This window comes from Poecilia reticulata, chromosome 1 (assembly GCF_904066995.2).
Source record: "Poecilia reticulata chromosome 1, P_reticulata-male-v2, whole genome shotgun sequence".
NCBI lineage: Eukaryota > Metazoa > Chordata > Actinopteri > Cyprinodontiformes > Poeciliidae > Poecilia > Poecilia reticulata.
In genome coordinates, this window is record NC_088830.1 from 25,666,265 (window position 1) to 25,690,579 (window position 24,315).

Below are 24,315 nucleotides of genomic sequence, written 5' to 3' on the forward strand. Positions count from 1 at the left end.
CTGTTGTGCGGCAGATTGGGTTAGTGGTGGTTACTTTTTTTATTCAGTATTGTGATGAATCACTTCCATCTGTGTCGGACAGGACAGTGGCGATTTTCCCTCTACTTTCTTCTCTTCACTGTATATAAATATGTCATTTATCTGTTCCAGAAGCTGAACAATGATAAGGAGCAGGCGATGAAGAAGAAGAAGAAGAATGAAGTGAACTGTGTGGAAGAGAAGAACCTGAAGATGAATAAAGTAACTAAACAAGGGTAAGAACTGTTTATCTAATGCGTTGTTCAAACAGGACATCATAGGGACCAAATGCTTATAAGCGATGATATAATGTTTCTAAAGAAATCAATGAAGGAAGCTTGGAGAACGAGCTAATAAGTTAATTTATTTCTTTTTTGTTGCTGATTTGTGTCTTCAAATGTCGCCACAGTGGAAAAGGGCGAGGAAAATTAGCCCAAAATAAAAAGACAGGTTTTTTCTCACTGCCTGAAGTTTAATCAAACCAAACTTTTCTTGTTTTAGGTCAGTCAGAATTATCAAAATGATTTCTATTTGCTAATTTCTGGAAAACATGACGAGAATTTCCTTTTCCTATATTTTTTGTAGTTTTCTTCCGAATCAGAAGTTTATACACAGCATGACTGCTGTCTCTTTAAACAGCGAGGGAAAGCCCAGATGATGAAGATGATGATGATGTCATCACTTTAGAAACTTCTGACAGGTTAATTGTCACGTTTGAGTCACTTGGAGGCACACCTGTGGATTCATTTTAAGGAACACACCGTTTTCTGGTTTCTCACGGCTGGAAATGTGAAATAAACACGTCAAGGTATCAGGAAAAGAATTGTGTGGTTCATCCTTGGCAACAATTTCTTGATCATTTGTAGCAAAAGATGGATCTGCAGCTGAGAAAACATCTGGTTTTTTTTTTAGCTGTTTTTGGAGATTTTCAACATGTGAACATCTCAGCCCTTTCTATTTAACTTAATATCAATACAGTTTGGAGTTTGGAGTTTGGAGTTTGGAGTTTTTTATTTTACAGGATTTGAACCAGGTGAAGCTAAAACTACTTGATTAGTTCTTGGTTGAACATAATTACAAAGATTTTGTTTTTTATCTTAAATGCAAAATGTGTACAGCTCTGGAAAAAATGAAGAACCCGCTCCACTGAACCGCATTGAAAACCTCCTGGTTATTAAACCAAATATTCATTTCTGAGCTCTTCCTGAGTTAAAACGTTAGTGTTGTCGTTTCTAAATGAATATAAACTTGTTTTCTTTGCATTATTTGAGGTCTGAAAGCACTGCATCTTTTGCATTATTTTGACAATTTCTCATTTTCTGCAAATAAAAACTAAATTTTTGCTTGGAGTTTCAGAGGCATGTTGTCAGCAGTTCATAGAACAAACAAACAATTTTCATTTTATTCAAACATAAAGCTATAAAGAGTAAAACCAGAGAAACTGATCATTTTAAGTGGTTATTTTTTATTTTTTCCAGATCTGTATATATTTGTACAGTTTTAGCTTAATTGCTGCTCTAAGTGTGTTATTCTTGCAGCAAATGGCCTTTTTTGAGTCTGTACACTCCAGTTAATGATTAATTAATTACTAATTTAGTTGACACTTATTTAATCCCATTAACAGCTCCAGTCCTAGTGGAAACATTATGAAACCTTTGCCTAATGAGTATGTTTGTTTAGCTAAAACAGCTCGTTGAAATAACTAGAAAACTTTTTTTTTTTTTTCTCAGACAGCTATTCTGCACATTGGCATTAATTTTTTCCCTTAAATGGACCTTTGTTTGAAACTCTGGATGTTATGTGGGCCGGTGCAGATACACACGGTTCCTTCGGTTGGTTCTTTTGACCCGACGCTCTCTGACTTGCTCCTCTGCCGCTCATGAATGCTGACTGAGGCTCGTTCTGAGCTGCTGCGACAAGCCAGCCACCTTCAGGAAAATTCTCTATTATCCATACTTAAATATGCTGAATACTCTGAGACGCCAACACTCTGAAAACATCTTCTAAAAATAGCAGCAGCCATTGTGGTGGTGCCATTACGAAACAGATGATATTATATACGTGTGTGTCAGAGAGATGGATCTTTGAAAGCGAGCTGCGCGCTAATCCCCCTCATTCCCAGTAGCTCTCTGCTTTCTCCGGGCCTCTCGGTTGCTTTTGTCAGCGTGTGCCGAGTTCTCGGTGCGTTTCTTATCAGGACGTCTGAGGTCAGCTGGTGTGTTTGTTAAAATTTCACAAGGAAAACTGCAGCAACTCGGTTGCCAGACTCCACAATATCCACTCAGATATCATGGTTTGCTCAGGGATTGAAACGGGGCTTGGTGTTGCTCACTTGTGGGTGTTTTCAGCAGGAGACTTAACTTTTTAAATGGAGCCAAGATCCGGTTTGACAGCTTTCTGCCTTTTATACGGCATAAATTAATGAAACGACTGTTACACGGTTAGGCATAAATGTGGAACAAAATATAGAATAAAAATAGGGCTGAATCATGACAGTCAACAAATTTAGTGATGGATTAAATGTTAACTGGAGAATACAGACTCAAAAACAGACTAATTTCTGGAAGAAGAACAACAGAGACAAAACTGTACAAAAACATCTACATTTTATATTTAACTTAAGAAAAAAACTTTGTGAATAAGTTCTACTCATAGTATTAATACTTAATACTGTCTCAGTATTAATCCCAAAAATAATAAAAATATCATCCCTACACTTTATTAAGTCGAGCAGAAACGGATGATCTTTTCATATGTTGATCTTAGAAGATTTTTTTGCTACAAATGATCAAGCCTACATTAAATGCAACATTACAGCATTTTAGAAAGTAAAATGTTTATTTTTTTCCTTAAAAAAAGAAACTGAATCCTTTATTTTGCATTTTTACATATTTCTAATATTGTATAACATTATCTTAAATAGTTAAAATAAAAAATAGTTTGATCAGATAAATCGTCAGAATAATTGATTAATCGATAATAGTTAGTTGCAGCCATATGTAGTTTTTTTTAATAGTAACTCGGATTAATTAAGAATCAACACCTTTCAGCTCCGTCTGCTGCAGCATCTGTCTGATTTAGCTTTGCTTCATCTTATCTCTGTTTACAGCCTTTAGCTTCCCAAAACATCCAGCTTCTGGTCTGTATGCTACCAAAACACATCTGTAGTTATCAGGTCTTTGCTAGTAGACTGAAGAGCTGCCGAATGTTTGCAATTGTCCTGTTAAAATCTCAAAAGCAACAGAAGACGAGTTGCACTCAGTATTTGGAGAGATATTGTGTTTCAAGTGCCAAGCATTCATGCTGCACGTATATTTAGTGAGTTGGAAGGACTCTCACTGCCTTTAATGCTCACACCCGATAGCATCACAGCTAGCATATTTTTAGTAGCTGAGATGCTAAAAGGTCATGAAGCTCAGCGGGGAGATCGGGCGTTTCCATTAAAGGAACATTTTCTAAGAACCAGTCTAGTTTCTTTGGAGGCATTTTTACCTCTTGAGTTAAATGTTTGTTTTAAATTGATATGATTTTATTGTAAAGCTCTTGTATTTTTATTAATTTGTCCTGACAATATTGTCTGTATTTTGCTAATATTTTGACTTTATTCTTTTAATTTAAAATAATTCTTAGACCTAGCCAGATATCTAGGAAATTAAATGTACTTTTGTGCATTTTGGTCTTTCATCTGTACAAAAACTCAGTTTAATAGAACTAAAACAATTATTTATAAAAACTCAGACCAAAGTGAAGATTTGAGAAAATTTGCTTGTGTAGATGGGAAATTTAAGATTTAGGGTCTTTTTCATTACAGCCTGTGATAAATAATATGCTAATATACACTGCAAAAACACAAAATCTTACCAAGTATTTTTAGTCTGGTTTCTAGTGCAAATATCTTAGTACACTTGAGGTACTAAGATAGGTAACTTTTAAACAAGATACAGAGGTTTGTTTTCAGTAAATAATTCCTTAATATTATGAAACTTGATTATTTTACATTTTTCCCATGTGTAAGTTCATTTATCTGCCAATAAAACAAGTACTTTATCATCAATTTTAAGGAATTATTTACTTAAAACAAGCCTCTATATCTTGCTGAAAAGTTACTTTTAAATTGGTTTGTCTCATTTCAAGGTTACCAAAATATTTGCACTAGAAACTAGACCAAAAATACTTGGTAAGATTTTTTTTTTCCAACTGACATTGTCTTGTGTGTTAATAACTTTATATTTTAATGCACTAGGGAAAAGTAGTTTAACCTACATATCTGTCCACACAAATGAACCTCCTGTCATCATGTTTAATTCCTAACAGGAAGTTCTGGTTGTTTTGAAGCAATCTGATTGGCTGACATAGCTTCTAGCTTTGCGCTACACTGCCCCCTATGGGTTGGCATGCTTAACACAATGCTGAGGTGGGTCTATGAAAGAGTTCATGTCAAAGAAAACTTTTCTGAAAGCAGTCTGTTATTTTTATTTTAAACGGTGTGGCAGAGGTATTGTTTTTATAAAGACCTCAGTTTGGCCTTTATACTGTCGTTCTATGGATTGTTAAAGTTTCAGCTCCCCTGCTGTCGTCTCCAGTTTAATAAAATACATCTCTCCTCATAGCTCCAGTAGCAATATGCAGTTGGCAATTGAAGCACAATCACACTTATTCTCTAAAAACACTCGCTGTCTCTCTGCCACTTTAATTATAGAATCATTTACCTCAGCATATTAGGCAGTATCCAACTCTTTCTGTTTTTCTAGCTTTTTATTTAATTTAATTTAAGTGCATACATTGTATTTTATTTCCATTAATGTTTTATGGTTTTTATCCTGTTTCACTAACTACCTTATTTAATTTTATGGCCTTGTTTGTGTTTTTACTGTTTTTTTGTATGTATAGCACTTTGTTGAACACAGCCAGCAGCTCCTAAACAACCAAACTATTGTTTTGATTAATAATATAAAGATAGCTGCAACTAACAGCAACGTATTCTTTAGTGGAAATACCTAAGCCTGATTCAATGAGAAATCAATTAACTGAACAATAAATTAAAATGAGCGCGACAATTTCCATTCTGATGATTAATACTTTTTGAATGGCAATTCTGCTTCAGAGACGCTACAATCCAATCAGACAAATTAAAAAATATTTTACTGATCATAAAGGGAAATTAAATAAAACCACAATTAAATATGGTTTTCGTTGTTTTTATTTTATTTTAGATATTTAAAATATCTTCCAGTTCTAGTCTTAAGTGTTCTTTACAAATGTAAAGTTTATTGGTCTTTGAGAAGATGAACTTATATTATTATGCAAATATCAATATATTACTTGAAAATGGTCTCAAAATGCAAAAATTGTTGTCTGAATTATTATTCAGACAACAATTCACGTTATTTTATTTATCAAAAAGATGATTGTAAAGCACACTTAAAGCTACAGTAATATTTATAAAAAAGTTTTTTTTGTTTTTGTTTTTTTACATATTTGTTAAAACTATTACCATGTCAATCAGCCTCATGTACTTGCTGCTCAAAATACTGAGGGCGGAGAAACAACTTACTGTTATCAGTCATCATCGGCGGCTATGCTAACTAGCTTGAGCATAGCCTAGCAGGTTCTGCTAGCTGCAGCATAGCAGAGAGTAAAGGAAAAAAATTAGCAGCTACACACAAAGGGTGATTGACAGCGCTAAGACCCGCCTCCTGGCTCTGATTGGTTGTTTCTAGTTAGCATTGGGATAGAAGAACTTGATTTTTTTCACAGACTGTTTGTCTCATAATTATACCATTACAAAATGGTCACAGTGTCAACAAATATGTAAAAAAAAAAAATATTTTTTATAAAATATGAACAAATCTGTTGGTATTTTTCTCAAATAAGTTTATTTATCCTACTGCTAAAAACAACTTTAAAATTTTTTTTAATTTGACAGAGTGACGGCTCTCAACCTTCACCGACCAGAGAAGAAGAAGAGGAAGAAACTGATGAAGGACTCGCTGTACCTGGCGGCCATGCTTCGCCGTTTCACCCGGGAAAAGGAAGAGATGAAGAAGCGAAATCCCAGCGTGGATCACCTCCGTTTGGCAGCCGGTACTGCCAGCAAACCCCAAAACCCCGGAAACGCCACCCACCTCCCGTTAGCCTCCAACTCCACCCACCTTCAGGGCGGTGGCGCGTCCACCGGCAACCTCTCGCTCACCGAACTCACCTCTGACCCCGCCGTGATGTCACTGCTGGGCTCCGCCAACGAGAAGGAGCTGCAGGATCTCCTGGGAGATCTAGACTTTAGCTTGTTGGACACCGACCAGCAGCACGCCATGGCGACGGCCAGGGAGAACGGCATTCTGGGTATTGGAGTTCCCTCCCAAAAAGCAGTGGGAGGAAGCGGCCAAGGGCGAAGCCTGGGGTCTTCCGGCGGGCTGTTTTCTCCGCCGCCGCTGCCTGACGGACTTCCTGCTCCTCTAATTAAACGCATCGAGGACCTGCGGGCGGTGAGTCAGCCTCGGTCTTCCGGTGGGTGGCTGCAATTACCCATGAAGCCTCTTCTGTGGAGTTGAACCGAAATACCACTCGGCTCTCAGAGAGGCTCCGAATGTTTATTGTTACCATTTATTCCAGTGGGAATAATCTCCTGTGAAGTATCAGGAAAATAGGGCTTAAAGCTGAGGCCCTCCGGGGTTTTATGTAACTAAGCGAGGACTCGCTGCGCCTCACGGAGGAGTTTTGCTCTCTCTTACAGCCTCGCATCTTTTTTTAGATGTAGGTGAAAGATTCACAGAGAAAAGGGACAGAGGTGAAAAAGAAATGGTGCGAGGAGGACAAATTAAAAAATTCAAAGCTTTTCAGGCGGCGTTGTTTTGGTTATAAATTCATTTATGGTTAAACAGGAAATGTGTTCTTCATATAAATGGCATTATTGCAAGGATCTCATTCTTTTTCTTTTTCCGACCATGTTTATATTTACAAATTGGACCAAATGATTGTAGATATTCCACAACAGTGTTGCGTTTTTCTCTCTCTCAATCTGACGTGCCGATACAGACAATACGGCTGAAAAAACAAAAACACAATATAGGCGTTTCATAATAGTCAGTATAGATAATTATTGATTAGTTTCTTGTTTTAAATATCTGAAATTCTCCCAAACTTGTGGCATGACTTTTTCTATTTTATCCACAGTTTTCACTCCACACCGGCCTTTTTATTTATAAGTATTATGAGGCGAAACCTTAAACTGCTGCTGTGTCAGTTACTAAACAGGTTGTTGCTAGGCACCCAAAGAACGAGTGAGTTGCTAAGTAACCAAATGGTGAGTAGCTTTAGCTTATTCCACTAACTTTACTTAGCCGACTTTGAGAGGTTGAGCAGCTAAAGTCTTCCCTCTATTTTCCTGATATTCTATCAGAAGTATTACCTATTTATATTAATCACATGTATCTTACAATGTTTGTTATTGATTTATTGTCCAGCCCTAATACCTAATATTTTTTCTCTCTGAAAAGTCACTAAATATATCAACAAAGCTGCTAAATATCAGCAGTGGGGTAACGACAGTAGAGGCATGAAGCAAAGCATATTTTGGTATTGATCCACTGCCAAGTAAATACAAGACCAGTATTGCTGATACTGATACTTTTTTGATCAAAGTTTGATTTACCATCAAATTTCTTATCTTTTTTTTTTTTTTCTTTGAATTTGGACAAAGTTTATATGTGTCTACATCAAACTTTAACATGTTAAAATGACAAACGGCAACAATAAGAAGACAGAAAAGGCTTGTGTTGTTTATTCCTAAAAAGTTCTTAAATAAAGTATAAAAAGTTAATTTGAAAGCAAATCAAAACAAAATCCTTTTTGAGATGGAGTTAAGAAACTACAATACAGAAATAAAAATTCAAGAGGGAATCTGAAACTTAAAGTATTGATCTTATGGCGTTGGTATTGATATTATCGATATTTTAGATTGATCTGCCCATCTCTACAAGGTAGAGAAAAAAGGTCACAGTGGCTGATTTCTGTATCTTACCAAGCTTCAGCCTTAATTGGTGTCAGATTATAGTCCATGATCGACACAGCGAGTAATAAAAAGTCGCATTTACTGTCATAAATAAGAGTAACAATCGCAAATATTTTCAAATTAGTAACACAAATACTTTGATTTTTATTGCAAAAAATCACAAAATCCTGGAGGGATTGAAAACATGTTCAATAATATTATTTAGTTTTAAGAATTAACAGTTTTTGAACAGGTTTTATCATTACATTCTGCCCTTTAAGAACATTTATGATCTTGATTTGGCCCAAAACCAAAATGAGTTTCACACCCCTGGTTTGGATTGCGTGTCTTTTGTGTTGGTCGCCTGAATGGCTAATAAATGGCCGTTTTGATGTGCAGTCGCACCTCAAACTTACTCAAACAGACATAAACATGAAGTGAATAAATCGATTCACTGAGGCTCTTTAAATGTGTATAAACTTGAAAATTTAAATTGACATTTGTGACTGTATACAACATAGGCCGGGGTGTATTTCCTTATTGTGAGGGAACACAAAGCAAACATTTTCCTCCGTAAACAACAACACGTTGCAGCTTCGTCCACTTTAGCCGCGACTATTCAGAGGTTCATTATTTGAAACGAGTCGCGTGAGGCGCGTTTCCTGATGCGACTGTGTGCTTGAAGTGTGAACAACAGTGCTGTGTGCTGACTCGGGCTTTTCCACCACAGGCCTCGCGGCAGTTTGATCAGGAGGGCAGGAAGAAATTTTTCACCCTGGACATGAATAACATCCTCCTGGAGTGAGTAGGACAGCTTTTAAATCACCGTCGAGTCCAATTGCAGCTTTGCTCTCCTTCCTCTTTTATCAGCCCCTCTCAGTCACTTCCAGCAGATTTCCCCCGCCGCCTCTCCTGCTGTCTTCAAGTGTTTTGTTTTCTCTCTGTCTCTTATTGTCTGTGGTAATGACTTATTACGTCTCTCCGTTCATCCTCCTCTGCCACCTCCAGTCGTTCTTACCTCATCCACCTCTTCATCTCTCTGTTTTCTGTTTTTGTTTTGTTCTGTTTCTAACCAGCTTGACTTTCTGTCAGTATTGAGCTGCAGGTCCAGGAGCAGCCTCCTGAGATTCGCTCAGACATCTACTCGCACATGGAGGCGTTTGTGCCGTGCAACAAAGAGGCGCTCCTCAAGCGCCTGAAGAAGCTCAGCCTCAACATCCAGGTGAGCAGAACGAAGATTGGGGAAAATCCCCGGACATTTTTGGATCCAGAATGTGATTATGAGTCGGTTGTTCACACCGCAGCCTTTGTGAAAGCTTGGTGTTGTCTAAAAAAATGGATTAAAAAATGTCTGCAGCTGCTATAAGAGCATATTGAATGAGATTTTAGCATTTTAGATGCAACTCGTATTGAAAATTGTCATAAAAAACTGGCTGGAGTTGTTTTGTTTTAGCTGATTCTTAAAAATAAAATCAGCTTGGCTGTTACGTAGAATAAATAAGTAGAGGTTTATTTGTCTCAAATGCATCTTCTTTGTTATTGTGACCATTTCTCATTTTCTGTAAATAAATACTAAATGTTTGCTTGGAATTTCAGAGACATCTCAGTAGTTCATAGAATAAAAGAACAATGTTCATTTTACTCGAACATTTACCTATAAAAAGTAAAATCAAAGAAACTGATCATTTTCAGTGGCCTCTCAGTTTTTTCCAGGGCTGTAGATATTTTTTGTACAGTTTGGACTTAATTACTTGTTGCTTTTTCAGTAATTAGGCTTTTTTGAGCTTGTATATTCTAGTTACCATTCAAACATTTTTAAATTAGCTGATGATTCTTCCTAATTAACCCAATTCAGCTCTGATATGGAGGTTTGTGCTGAAAATCATGAATCTCTAGAGGTGAGTTACTTTATTACACCAATAGATGAAAATTGGGCTTTGATGAAAAGTTTGGATTCTAAACTTGAAGTGGACATAAATGGAAAATGACTAAACTATTATAGCATCAAATTTATGTTTTTATGTTGTTTCTCTTTATTGTGTTCTGTCGGTTTTATTTCTCTCATCCACAAATCACTCACCGCTCATTTTTTCAGATCAGGAAGTTGCTTCCTTTTGATTGCAGATTTACAGCTCTGGAGAAAAATAAGAGACCCCCTAAAATGATCAGTTTCTCTGATTTTACTTTTTATAGGTTTATGTTTGAGTAAAATTAACTTTGTTCTTTTATTCTATGAACTTCTGTCAACATGTCTCTGAAGTTACAAGCAAACATGTTGTTTATTTGCAGAAAATAAAAAATGTGGAAAAAGATGCAGCGCTTTCAAGTTCATATTCATTTATAAACAACAACACTAATGTTTTAATCAGGAAGAGTTCAGAAATCAGTATTTGGTGGAATAACCAGGAGCCTTTCAGTGCTGTTCAGTGCAGTGGGCTCTTCATTTTTCCAGAGCTTCATTTTGGTACCTGCTGATTCCAAACTTCTCGGTTCTCCTCATCCATGTTGCCGTTTTGTGCAGCTTCCTGCTCCTCCGCCATGTTCCCTGCCTGTTTGTGTGTACGGAGCAGGAAGTGGCTCTGCATTCAGGCTACATGACGGCTTTCCTAACGCATCATCAGTAACGCTCTCTCTCCTCCTCCTCCTCTCTCCATCCATCCACCCACCCACCTTCTGCTTCTCCTTTGTCACCTTTTACTGTTTTGTCTCGTTCTCTGTACGTCAGGACGACCGGCTGCGCGCGCCTCTGCTGAAGCTGAAATTGGCTGTTTGTAGCGTGATGCCTGAACAGATTGCAAAATATAACATGGAGTTCATGGCCAAAGTTGCAAAGTAAGTAAATCTCTCTGGGTTCAGATGTTGTGCAGTCCTGACTTCATGAGTTTTATTTTATTAATTTTGAGCTGAAGTAAATCCCATTCATTGGTTTGTTGCCTCTAAACCAGGGGTACTCAAAGTGGGCCGGCATCCTGCATGTTTTAGTTCTCTCCCTGGTTTAACTCACCTGGATCAAATGATGGCTCGTTAGAAGCCCTAAGAGGAACATTGACCTGCTGAAAAGGTTGTAATTATCACCAGGGAGAGAACTAAAACGTGCAGGATGCCGGAGCCAGAGGACCCACTTTGGACACCCATGCTCTAAACCTTTTTTAGGAACTATGATAGTTTTCTGGGGCATTTTTGAGTTACTCTACTTCTACTGCATTTTATTTAGATGAACTGAAATATTTGGGTTTGTGCTTGAAGGAAGGAAGTTACTGAACATTTCTGATTTGTTACATTTTCTTGCTAAAACTCCTCTACTGCTCATTTTCTGTCAGCTTTTGACTTTAACATATTTTAAATTATCCACAAGTAAATTTAAATAAAGTAAATTTAGATAATTTGTGCTTCAAAACAGAAATAAAACACAATTAAAAGCCACTAAATTGAGGCTCATGAACAGATTTAAATCAAAAGAAATGAGGGAAACACCTGCTGCTGTTTGATTTATTTAATATCTACTAATATTTCACATTTTCATAGTTTGAAGGGATTTTAATTCAGTGAAGTTGTTCATTTTGTTTTCAAATGTCATCTGAAGGGATTAAACAAGACGGACAAATTAAAATATTTGTCTAATATATAAACTTAATGTTATTGTTCTTCCTGATAATGAAGTAATAATAATAATAAAAGTGTTGACCTTTTTTAGTTCATTGTAAAAGAATCAGACGTTTGTATCTTAATATTGAATTGTAATCTCTTTCAGAGTTCTTGTTGATCTGCATTAAATGAATCTTTTATTTCTGCACACAAAAAACATCTCAGATAATTTGAGTGTTTTCAGCTCCAGACACATAAAATACTGCCATGAAAATCAAAAAGACACATGTATCTGGCCTTTTGATTTAATTTAAACTAATTTAATTTAGATTAAATTAAGCTAGTTTTATTTAAATGTAATTCTTTAATTTAAGTTAACTAAATTAAAGAAATTTAATTCTTTAATTTTATCACTTTGTAAGAAATGGGTGTAAATTCAACTATCACCAGTTTAGGTGTATTTATTAATTTATTTTTGTTGTTGCTGAAATTCCTGACTTTTCATGATTGAAAATAAGCTTTTTGTTGTTTTTCTCAACAGTACAAGTGAATTTATTTTGAATTTATTGCCATTGCATAATTCCACAAAGTTAAATTATTTGTCCTGTTGCTGTATTGGTCTGATTTTAGTGTTTTCTGCTCATGAATGAAATCATGAAGCTTCGTTTAAATGTTATTTACAAACATTAATAACAACTGGAGGCTACCAGATAAACTCTTAGAGGTGATGCGTCTTTTGATTTTATTTTTCTGTTTGAAACGTAACATCAGCCCCACCAGGTGCCTTTTCTAACAAACCTTCTTGAAGCCGACTTGCTAAAACTTTGTCCTGCCTGTGTCTTGCAGGCAGCAGTCGGAGGAGGGGGACAGGAACGGCTCAGAAGAGGAGGATGATGAGAAACCTGGAAAACGAGTGATGGGACCTAGAAAGAAGTTTATCTGGGACGACAAGCTCAGGTTAAGATCCGACACCGTCTCATATCCGCTGTGTCCTGATCCACGTTTATCTTTACGCTTTATTTGTTCCACATTTTGTTATTCGGCATCTATTTTCTGATCCGTCTCATCCGCGCTCATTATGAATGTGGTTCAGATCTGCTGTGTGCGGGAAGAAAGAAAAGCAGAAATTATGAACTGGTGATTTCCAGTTAAAAATCTATGAATACACTGCAAAAACACAAAATCTTTCCAAGTATTTTGTCTAGTTTCTGATGCAAATATCTTGGCACACTTGCAATAGGACAAATCTAACTTATAAGTAACTTTTCAACTAGATTTAGTAAATAATTCTTTAATATTGATGAAAAAGTTCTAGTTCCTCTGACAGATTATTTCACTTATAACAAGACATTTTTCACCCATTTTGTAAGTGAAATAATCTGCTGGTGGAACTGGTATTTTTTCACCAACATTAAGGGATTATTTACTCAAAGCTTCTATATTTTGCTGAAAAGTTGCTTGTGTGTTACATATTTTTTTGCAAGTGTGCTAAGATATTTGCGCCAGAAAATAGACAAAAGTTTAAATATTTTGTATTTTTTTCAGTGTATTCATAAATTTTGTTATATTTTTTTAATTTTAAGTGTAATAAGATATTTTAACTAGAAACCACCCAAAAATAATTTTGTTTTTGCAGTGAACGCTTCTCTTCAGACGGACATTTACACCAGTTTGCCGTTTCTTTTTAAAAAATGTTGAAGGTTAGCCGATAGATTTTTAACCTAATCTCGTTTTAAGCATTTGCAGACATTGTGATTATAAATCCAAAACATTTGAATGTAGATAAAGTGGGAAAAACAAAATAATTTGACCCGTTTTCCTACCTCGATTGTGCTTTTTCATTTTGCCTTCATTGAAAATTTGTGCCGCCTCAAGTCGTTATGTAATGAACTAAAACCTTGAACACTGACCTGAATGCGACGGCCTTGTTTGTGCAGGACGCTGCTGTGCAACCTGGTCCGTGTGAAGCTGAGCTGCTATGAGATGGAGAACCAGTGCACTCTGTCAGTGGAGGACTACCTCAAGGCCTTCTTGGAGAACGAGGTCAAACCCCTGTGGCCCAAAGGCTGGATGCAGACCAGGTCTGGAAGTTTGTGTGTAAACGAATGCCAACATGTCTGCAACTCTGCAAATCCTGTACTGACACTTTTTGGGACTTACTTTAAAAACAAACAAATTACAGCTCTGGTAAATATTGAAAATACATATTTTAATCATCTGAGTTGTAGTAAGGATGTCTTGATCACTTTTTGCCCCTCATAACGATCTGAATCAATAAACCTACTGATATGACATTAAAGTCGTTGCCATGGATGCCATAAAATTACTTTAAATGCGCAGGAAAATTAACACAATGCATTTTATTGGGTGTTACATTTGCAACCTCAGTGGTGTGATTCTTCTTCCACTGAACTTTCTCCATTAGTTTCTTTGTTTTTCTTTGATAGCTGCTCAGACATGGAAGTGCTAGGCTAATGTTAGCATGTTTCCTCTATGTTTTATTTACTTTGTAGATAATTTCACTTGCAACAAATTTAAATTATTTGATAAATGGACAAACATGCAGCTGCTTAAGCCGTGTTTTAGCTGCTTGCTTTTTATTTTTACACAAAAACCCACAAATCTCCGTTTTACCCCTTCAGTGTAAAACGTGTTGAGACGATGCGTTTAATCTTCTCTCCATGTTAAAGAGTCATTGACTAAAACGTCATTGTTTATTCCTCATAGTTGCTTTGTTGTTGTTTTTAATTCAAAGCACAATCAGTGCAAACTTTGGATGACTCTAGTTTCCAAGTTAGCAGTATGCTAAGATAACGCATGAAAATGGCAACAGCTGGTGCTAACGCCCACTTAGCAGCCAGTTCAGAGAATGTGTTGTAGAAAGAAATGAGCTTTCAAACATCTAGTTTTCTCATTTTGATGCAAATAAAGACCTGCTTCAGTGGGAAACACTCTAATCAACAGTTAGTGGAGGAAATGATCAGATAAAAATAGTTTATATCGGTAATAAGCAGCAAAAAAAGATCCAATTTTCATCTTGATGTTTACTTCATGTTTATTTATTTATCTTACAAATCCAGTTTATCTATAAAGCATATTTAAAAACAACTTTCGAATAAAACACAAACATCCAACAAACGAGTCAAAATAAAACAAAAATAACAAAAGAGCAACAGAGAAGAGGTTTAATTTTAAAACTTAAAAACAGAAAGTGAGGATGCCTAACACTTAAAGGCAGTTTGTTTGAAAGTGCTATTATAGAAATAGGTCCATTTCCTTGTATTAGTTTCAATTTGAAATTTTGTGAAACTTGAAGTATTTTACTTTTTTGAGCTTTGTTTTTCTTTCTTTGTGTTTTTTAGAATCTTGTTCAAGGAAAGCCTTGCAGTTCATGGTCACCTCACTGGAAACCTGTAAGTCTTCACTGTGTCACCTCAGACAGTGTGAGTGAAAGAGTGAGGCCTTCTTAGATGTTTTTATTTTCATTTCTTCGTGTAGAGTCAGAAGGCGAGTGGTGCCAGGACCCAAGCCCAAAGCCAAGGTGAGCGGCCATTCTTCTCTTTACGTTAAATCACAGCGGTGTTTTCTTGTGAAATGTTGACGTGAAAGCAACAGTTTGACTTTGGTTCGGCCATGTTGGATCCTCAAAGGGGCAGTGCTACGTAAAAATAAACTTATTTTTAGCTTTACATCATCATATAATAATGTTATTCCCTCATCGAAAACATACCTGGAGTGTTTCTTTGATTCTTTTATTGATGTTTGAGAAATCCTTTGATCTCCATGGCAACCATTCAGCTATGTAAAACGCCTGCGTGAACCTAGCGTAGCCGACTCCTTCTGACTAGCCAGCAATAATTAGCAACCACCTGGAGGAACGGCACATCAGCTCATTATTCAAGCTCCTTCTTAGTGCAACACTGGTAAAAACGTTGTTAAAGGGTCAATAGAGGAGCCATGTTGTGATGACTTCCTGAAGGCGGAGATTCAGAGGGAGCAGGAATTTTTAAAGCTGCAGTAAAACCTTTATAAAAAGCTATATCTTTTACATATTTAAACTTACCATGTCATGATAGTTTGAGACAGATGATCTGTGAAAAGATCAATCGCTTCCTTCCTGAAGAAATGCGTAGCTCCCGATCAAAAACAGCCAATCAGAGTCAGGAGGAGGGTCTTAGCGCTGCCAATCAACCTCATGTACTCGCTGCTCAATGCGCTAATGATCGAGAAAAAACGTATTGTTACAGGAAAACCTTTTATCCGTCATCATCGATGGCTATGCTAACTAGCAGAGCGCAGTGAGGGGGCGTGGGGAGAAGAGCAGAGTCACATGGGCATGATTGACAGCGCTAAGACCTGCCTCCTGGCTCTGATTGGTTGTCTCATATCGAACTGGTTACAGTTTCAACAAACTTGTCAAAAATACATTTATATAAAAGTTACAAACTGCTGTGATAAAGATGGAGGCGTTAAATTATGAAGTCATGTTTGATATGTGGCAATTTTATAGCTGAATCTAATTTATTATAAAATTATTCTATTTTCTGAAATTTAACAGTCTCTGTAAAGGAACAGTTCAGACTGAATGGCTGCTTCAGGTTTTGAGTTGTTTCTTCTTCTCCTCCTGCAGGACGGTTTGTGGATCAACAAGTTGCCTCTCACCATGACCTCTAACCCTACTGTGACCTCCACCCGCCAGCCCCCCCTCATGGCGTCGCCCCCGGAGCCCATCTGTCTGTCGGACTCTCTGGACGAGGACCTGACCGCTCCGTCTCTGGACTCCATCTCACACGCTCTGGCGTTGCTTAGCAACGCCTCCAAGGGCCTGGGCCTGGCCGACAGCCCCATGTCGCCGCCCCCCCTCCAGATGCCCACCTCCTCGCCGCCGCCCGTCGCCCCCCACTACCCCGCCGCCTCCCAGTTGGCCGCCTCCCAGTTGGCCGCCTCGGCTGCGTCCACGTTGCAGCAGCATTCCCTGGTGAAGGCGGAGCCCGCTCCTCTTCCTCCTCCTCCTCCTGCCGCCTCTGTTGGGAACCTATCAGGAACATCTTCCTCTACCTCCTCCTCTTCCTCTTCTTCTACTTCTCCTGTTGTCTCCTCCATGGCTCGCCTGCACACCCCCGTCCTCTCGTTGGCCTCCAGGACTGCAGATTGTCACTACGGGCAGGTCAAGGGCTGCTTGGCTCAGACTCAGAGACACGTTACCATGGTGACGCCCAGTCACAGGCCACAGGCGGCGATGGGGAAGATGCACCCGCATCCTTCTCCTTCGCCCCCGAAGCAGCGGCCTCCGCCCACTGCTTCCCCTCTGCTGCCTCCCCACCAGAAAGGCTTCACCTGCCCAGCAGGGATACTGGGAGCACTGGGAGGCGTTTCCAAGAGCACCATAAAACCCGGCGGCATCATCAGCAGCAGCAGCAATGGCGGCGGCGCCCTGAGCGGCCCTGTCCAGCCGCCTTCCTCCTCCTCGCCTTCGTCGCAGCCCCGCTCCAACTCTACGTCCCACCATGTCCCGCAGTCGTTCCACCCGCCGTCCCCAGCCCCGTCCTCCTCGCCGTCCCCCACCTCCCAGAGTAAACCCCAGTCGCACCATCACCACCAGACCAACTTCATCACGCCCATGCAGGCCACCCTCACCAAGTCGTCCCACAGCAGCAACTCCTCCCCCATCATCAAGCTCACCCCTCGGCCCCCCGCGCCCACACCGCCCCCGTCTTCCTCCCCGTCGTCCTCGCCGTCGCACCAGCTCTCCCATCAGCAGCACCAATACGCTTCCAAAACCCCCAAAACCTTCCGGACCCCCTTCAGCGTGTCGGGCGGCGGCCCGGTGAAGCCGCCGCCGCCTGCTGGCTGCAGCTTCGTCCAGAAGCCTCAACCGCCGCCCAGCAGCAGCGCCAACAGTAAGGGAGAAAAAACTCCGGCCTCTTCCACAGCTTCGGTCTCGGCCAATCAGAGGCAGAGGGTCTCGGTGGGCGGGGCCATACAGAGCTCTAAGGCGGGAAACGGCTGGGCACCTTCAGGCACTCTGGCTACATCTGCTACAACGTCTCATCTCTCACAGGTCAGTTTTTACCAATCAAACATTAAAATGACAAAAATTAGAAGGTTGTTCATTATTTGTGAATCTTTGCAAAGCATTAGTAGAACCTCCTGCACAACCAACTCAGCAAGCGGTTCCTGGATGGTAAGTCAACAACAAAACACTGTTCTTTTCCAGCAGCCATTGTACAGCGGTAAAACCAGCTGACTGAACATCCTGGAGCTTAGATTAGTTTGTTAGGAAATCGCACAGTACCTGCTAATTGTGACTGAATCTGTAGGTTTTTGAAACTGCTCATTCTCCACACAACAAAAAACATTAGTTTATTGCCAAAAATGTACTTTTTAAAGCACTTGGGTTGTTTTTGAGTCACAATGAGTGGAAACTGCACCGTTACCTAGCAACTCAAGCTAAGTTGCAGCAGGTTTTTTTCAGCCGGTCTTACCACTGGATGTGCTGTACAATGGCTGCTGGAAAAGACATGTTTTGTTATTGACTTAAAACTCAGAAACCACTTACTGCATTCTTGTTGGTTATGCAGGAGGCTCTACTAATGCTTTTCAAAGGTGCATATCTATTTGCATCCATTTTCAGAGTAAGAATTGCGTGGCAGGAGCTTACTTGGATTTAAAGTGACAGGAGGCCTTAAAACAGCTCAAAATAGGCTGAACTGATCAGACTCTTTATCTAAGAATGATTTTGTGCAAAAAAGATGTAATATGTTTTTTTTAAGCTCACAGACAAGAAAGCACAATTAGTTACCTTTAAAATTACATTTAAATAATACATATGTATATATTTAAGATGGGAAAAAAACATTTTTCTTTATCTGCCAGGTATCGGCTGCAGGCTCTCCTCTCCTCACCAACCACTCTGCTCTCCCTCTGGGCTTCGGCATGCTGGGAGGTCTGGTTCCTGTCTCTCTGCCCTTCCAGTTTCCCCCGTTACTAAATTTCAGTGCTCCTGGAGCTGCAAGTGCGGCTAGCATGGGCTCAACCCCCAGCTCCAACTCAGGATACCCTCTAGCACAGAGCGACCTAATGGGTGAGTGAATGCTCAGCTGATAAAACTCAATAAAAATGTATTTATTACTGAAAATGTGAATGAATGGGACATTATCATAATGAAGGGTCCTCCTGAGGACGAATCTGTCCACTAAACAGAAAAATATCCTGCAGAAATAAAGTCATCTGCAGTTCTCAACAAGCCCACTAGGGGGCAAAGCAGACATGTGATAGAAAGTTATAATAATTATAACAGAGACATAATACAAGTGAAAATAACGATGCAATATAAACAGAAAAAAGTCGTAAAAGCTTTGATATGTTTTCAAACTCTGATGTTCTGCTGCTGCTAATTTGATCAAATTATTCAGCTTTTGATGGATTAATGTAATCAAATCAGTCTAAATGAACAAGCAGAAATCATTATCCAGATGATGACGATACCTGTGAAACTAACCATGTACATTCTGCTTTTAAATGTACAATTTTTCAAGAGTTGGGGCTGTAATTCAGAGAATGTTTATAATTGGGACTAATTAGTAGCTTAACGAGCAGCGTAGGTGTTGGCAGCTGCTCCATCTGCAGAGCAGATGCACTGAGACGCTGCAGCTGAGTAGGTGGATGAACAAAGACAACATGTGTTTTTCCTGCAAGTACCGGTTTAAGATCAGAACCCAAACACCTTTGGTGCTGGAGGGCAAAACGTTGCTGGCAAACAATGATTAGCATAATTGGTTTTAGATGTTAAGTTCTCAATATAACGTGGTGAACCTTAAATGTCCGCCTGATGTATAAAAGAGAAAGGGCTGCAGTGCTTTTCTACTAATTGTCAACACTACGGAAGGAAAACGTTTTAATTTAGTAAAAAATGGCGAGGAAGAGGGGAGAAGTTCAGTCAGACTTGCTTGATTTTGACAACCGTAACATGTAGATGCGAAACCGTAACATGTAGATGCGAAACCGTAACATGTAGATGCGAAACCGTAACATGTAGATGCGAAACCGTAACATGTAGATGCGAAACAGTAACATGTAGATGCGAAACCGTAACATGTAGATGCGAAACCGTAACATGGAGATGCGAAGTGGAATCCGGTTTGTTACGGTTCACTTACGAAATATTACAAAAAGGCGACCCAAACAGCAACTCTGACAGGTCATCGGTAGAGCAGGTGTTTAAATTGGTTAATATACCACCGCAGTGTTAGCTTGGCTAATAGCAGCGGAAGCTAATCTAATTACTGAGTTAGCTAATAGCAGCGGTAGTTAATCTACCACAGCTATCACTTATTATTAATAATCACAAAATAAACATCAAGAGCCTAAAAACATAATACTGCAACAGACTGAATGTTATGCTCTTTCTGTGGGGAATGTTTGAGTGTGTGATTTTATGTTGAGTACCGATACATAAAGTGGCGTCGTTGTCAGTTTCTATGGCAACGAGTCTGCGTGAAGTGTAGCTCACACACAGAGAGAGAAAAAGTGGTTTTGAGTTTTACTTTTAACGGTTTTTCTGCGTTATTTTTCTCTTTGCACTGAATCAGTAACACATCTCCAGGTTTCAATAAGTGAACGGAGTTGTTCTGAGAATCGTCTTTTTGCCCTTTAACGTTGTGCGCATGCGCGAAATTTCCGGATGTAAACAATAACACGTGTCAAATAAAGCCAAGTACAGCATCATACAGGATGCTCAGTTTGTTTAGTCGTCTGTGAGGCATTATTCCTAGAAAATAACCAGAATTTACCTCAAATTAATTATTAATTGGGTCAAAATGGTAATAACTTTCCTATTTGACAATAGCTTGACAATACTCTTGGTCTGCGTTTATTTTCTGCAGAAGTGCTTCCACTCTGTGCTACAACTTTCCACCCGTTTATCACATCGACCCTAAACTCCATCTTGCTTTGAGCCGCAGCTTTATGTTGTTTAATGTGTTTTTGTCTTTCACACGTTGTGGTTCTTGTTGCGGTCTTTCTTCTCATTGGTCCGCCCTTCCCTCCTCAGATCTGTATAAAAGCCTCCAGTCAGGGTCGCAGGCTGCCCTACCTCCTCACTTGCAGCTTGCTTTTTCAGGTAATCTGCATGCCTCCTCTCTTTTTTTATTTTATTTTTTTATCCTTCCACCTCTGGTCCCCGTCTGTCGCTGTCGAGTCAACCTGCTGCTGTTTTGGTTCTCGGCTGCAGAAGTATTTATCATGATTGAAATACTTGAAAATGCTTGAATTTCAATTAGGTTGGAAAGTGCTTGATTTCTTGTAAACTGCACAATTTTGGAACAAATATTTTATCAATGTAACGTTTGATTAAAAGCCTAAATTTAGAAAATGTTTAACATTTGAAACCAGGTATTTTTATTCTGGTACTTGGGGAGCTGTTCATTTTTAACAATAACGGTGCCCGGAGGAGGTTCAGCATTTTCACAGATTATTTTTCCCACAACATGGTGACACTTTTAACAAATATGTAAAAAAAAAAACAACGTATTTTTAAAATAAAATTTGATACTGCAGCTTTAAAGTTAAAATCTTTGCTCCTTGCTCTCAGACTCGAACCAAAGCCAGAGTGGAGACATGAAGCGGAAAACCCACTGACCAATAAGAGCGCAGGAGGCGATGGGTGACGTCACACGCTGACCAATAGGAATCCTCCGCTCCGATGGACTGCCCAGAGGAAGGGGAGGGGGCGGAGCTCCAACGTCTCCTTGGTAACGGACCTGAAGGAGGTCGAGTTTCTCTTCCCTACGAGCGGCGAACCGAGTGAATGAGGAGAGCTTCCTTCTGTTGAGTTTTTGTTTATTTTTATTTTCGTCGACATGTTTACATATGACTGACCTCGATCACTGTGGAATGAGTGTAGAGCAGCGGTGCGCTCCATTTTATGATTTCTATTTAAGGAATATGTGGTGTTACAGGACGCTTCTTATCACAGAGGAAAAACAAACGGGAAGAGCAGGAAATGATGCAAGTTTTTCTGTTTTTTCTGTTGTCGATCGTGGGAATCGTCGTGTCCGTTTCTCTGCTCCCACTGATGACTGTTAAGTAGTAGCTTAAATTAATACTGATAAATTATTTTTTAATTCACAGGGACAAAACCATGAGTGCGAGTGCTGAGGTTGACTTGAATGTGCGTTTGTACATAGAAGAAGAAGAAGAAGAAGAAGAAGAGCATATAATACTGTTAATTTCTATCCAGATTATTCTCTGAGGACTCGTTCCCCTTTCAGTGATGAGCAAGCGAAGGTTGGACGGCCGTCTCTTCGTCTCTCTGCTCAGCGTGTTTTTGGTGCTGTTTAGTCACACTGGACCTTTTTTTTTTTTCCTGGATATTTAAACAAGAAGAAGAAGAAAAAAAAAACTTGAATTGAGAAAGTTTAGTGATCCTCTTCTGAGCTGACGAAACTGTTTTTTTTTTGTTCTTTTTGTTTACGCCTGTGAGAGTGGGGAGGATTGTAGCCTACTTGAATATTTTGTTTTTAATGTTTCACTGCTTACTTACTCAAACCAACTTAATATAACAAAACGCCTTAGTTTGTATCGAATAAGTGTGAAAAAGATCTATGCAGGACTGAAAAAGCTCAATGCAAAGTGCAAGTCGTCGCTTGGCTTTCAACCTCTTCTCAGCTCGTCGTCGGCGGCGGTGGGATTGTTTTACACGACTCTGTTTATTTCTGGCGTGTTCACATGGAAAACAAAGTGAAGTTTACTGGAATTAACCTCTCAATACTTTAACACTGTTAGCCTCCATGTGTTTATGTATTAGCTACATGCTAACACCTGCCATCTTGCATTGGTGATGTTATTAGATTGTTGTGCAGGAATTGGTGTTCTTGCTGCAACTTCTCAATCAGATTTAACCCCAAACTTTGACTAGACCACTGCATAACCCCAAGACACTTGAACTTTAAGCTGCAAACTAATGTTGCAATAAGCAATAAATCAAATAATTGCATGATAAATTAAAATGAGTCGGTAGAGATGCTAGTTTTTAATATCGTGGAAAAGTCTGCATTTTGAGAACGGTGAAGAAGTTGGTCTGCACTGCCTGCCTCTTTTGCCTGTTTTCCCTGTCGAACTGAATAATTATTGCTTTTTTTTTTTAAATCCAGTTTTGGTTACAGAGATTTCATAATCCATTTTAATTATTGTTTTATTTACAATATTTAAAATGTTTTCCAGTTAAATGTTCTTTAGAAATTAAAGTTATTTTTATCTTTGAGGGTGTACTCGCATTAATATGCCATTATTATTATTATTATTATTATTATTATTATTAATCAGTTAGAATAGAAAATAAACATTTTATCTTTTAGTGATCGTTTAATAATTTGTAGCAAAGATGCATCTGCAGTTAGAAATATATTTTTAACATCAACATGTGGAAAACCCCAACATTTCTGCTTGACTCAACATCTATTCAGTGTAGAGCTGATCTGTTCATTGATTACTTTATTAACCTGTTATTAATTGGATAGTAAAAGATAATTAACAGGTTTTTAAAAATACATTTTTAAGAATTTGAACCAAGTGAAGCTAAACGATGCCACTTGAATTCTGGGTAAAGACAAATGTCTATTTTTTTTATCTTAAAAAAAACAAAATATATGTATTCTGTGCAGTTTCTGTACATACTCCAGTTAACGATTAATCGATTACTAAATTAGTCGATTATTTCTATAATCGATTCATCTAGATTAATCTGATTGTTTCAGCCAACATATTCAACTGTTTGTGATTTTAATTTTTTCAAAGCTGTCGGTTTTAAACCAGATGCAAAACGAAACAATTTGAACAAATTCAGCCTCAGTCTGGTCAGTCCTCAGATTAATTTCCTAGACGTTTTGGCTTTGAAATGTTTCTAAATATGCTGTTTTTCAATCAAGTGTCTGTCTTACTGAATCATGAACTCTGACCTTAACTGAGGTATGAATTTGTCTGATTTAGATTTTTATATTTATTGAGGCTCACAGGGTTAAACTTCACTTTGCTTTCTCTGAACACTGGTAGCAAAACCTTCCCTCAGATGAATACCTCCGTTTACAAAATAAACGATCTTCCTGACTCTGTCTCCTCACTCTTTCCCACCCTGCCCATTGTCGTGTGTGTGTGTGTGTGTGTGTGTGTGTGTGTGTGTGTGTGAGAGAGAGTGAAAGGCCAGCCGCACCAAGAAAGACGCCAAAGATGATTGTTGTATCTCATTGTGATGGGGTGCTGCTGGTCCGACTGTTCCTCTGCGACTGTTCTCACATTTCCACGTGAACCCACCGTGTGTCTGTGTGACCCTTGACCCTTGATGTGATGTCACTTGACCGGAGTGGTGGCTGACATTCTTCTACATTGTGCTTTTTTGGGGAAAGAATGGCGGTCTGTGGTCATCTGGTAACTTAATTTGGTCTTTTTTGTAGCTTATTTTTGTGTCTATGATGAAATTAAAACAGATGGTTTTCATGAGACGGTGTGACTCAAACTTTATTCAAACCAACGATCTGAGCCTGGTAACGATGTTTGTCTTCAGTAGAACATGGCAACCCGACATGTTCAGGTGACTACTGAGCCTTTATTTACGGCACATTAAAGGTGACATGTTGTTCATTGAACAGGCAAGGAAAACGAAACATGTCTGTTACATTTAGCATAAAATCATCCTTACATAATGAGATTTTATTCTGATCAATTCT

General features: G+C 38.7%; 1 protein-coding gene across 5 annotated transcripts in view; it reads left to right on the forward strand.

The window, feature by feature from the left end:
• The window catches only part of ubn2a (ubinuclein 2a), a 28,978-nt gene extending 4,890 nt beyond the window's left edge, over window positions 1-24,088 (forward strand). For all 5 annotated transcript variants that reach the window (XM_008414154.3, XM_008414163.3, XM_008414172.3 and 2 more), the window contains 13 exons: window positions 151-254; window positions 5,945-6,503; window positions 8,739-8,809; window positions 9,101-9,230; window positions 10,734-10,840; window positions 12,440-12,550; window positions 13,531-13,674; window positions 14,956-15,006; window positions 15,092-15,134; window positions 16,224-17,654; window positions 18,470-18,677; window positions 20,646-20,714; window positions 21,186-24,088. In XM_008414154.3, the coding sequence (XP_008412376.2) occupies window positions 151-254; window positions 5,945-6,503; window positions 8,739-8,809; window positions 9,101-9,230; window positions 10,734-10,840; window positions 12,440-12,550; window positions 13,531-13,674; window positions 14,956-15,006; window positions 15,092-15,134; window positions 16,224-17,654; window positions 18,470-18,677; window positions 20,646-20,714; window positions 21,186-21,232 (3,075 nt within the window). In that variant the 3' untranslated portion in view covers window positions 21,233-24,088. The remainder of the gene's footprint in view (window positions 1-150; window positions 255-5,944; window positions 6,504-8,738; window positions 8,810-9,100; window positions 9,231-10,733; window positions 10,841-12,439; window positions 12,551-13,530; window positions 13,675-14,955; window positions 15,007-15,091; window positions 15,135-16,223; window positions 17,655-18,469; window positions 18,678-20,645; window positions 20,715-21,185) is intronic.
• Window positions 24,089-24,315: the final 227 nt, after the last annotated feature.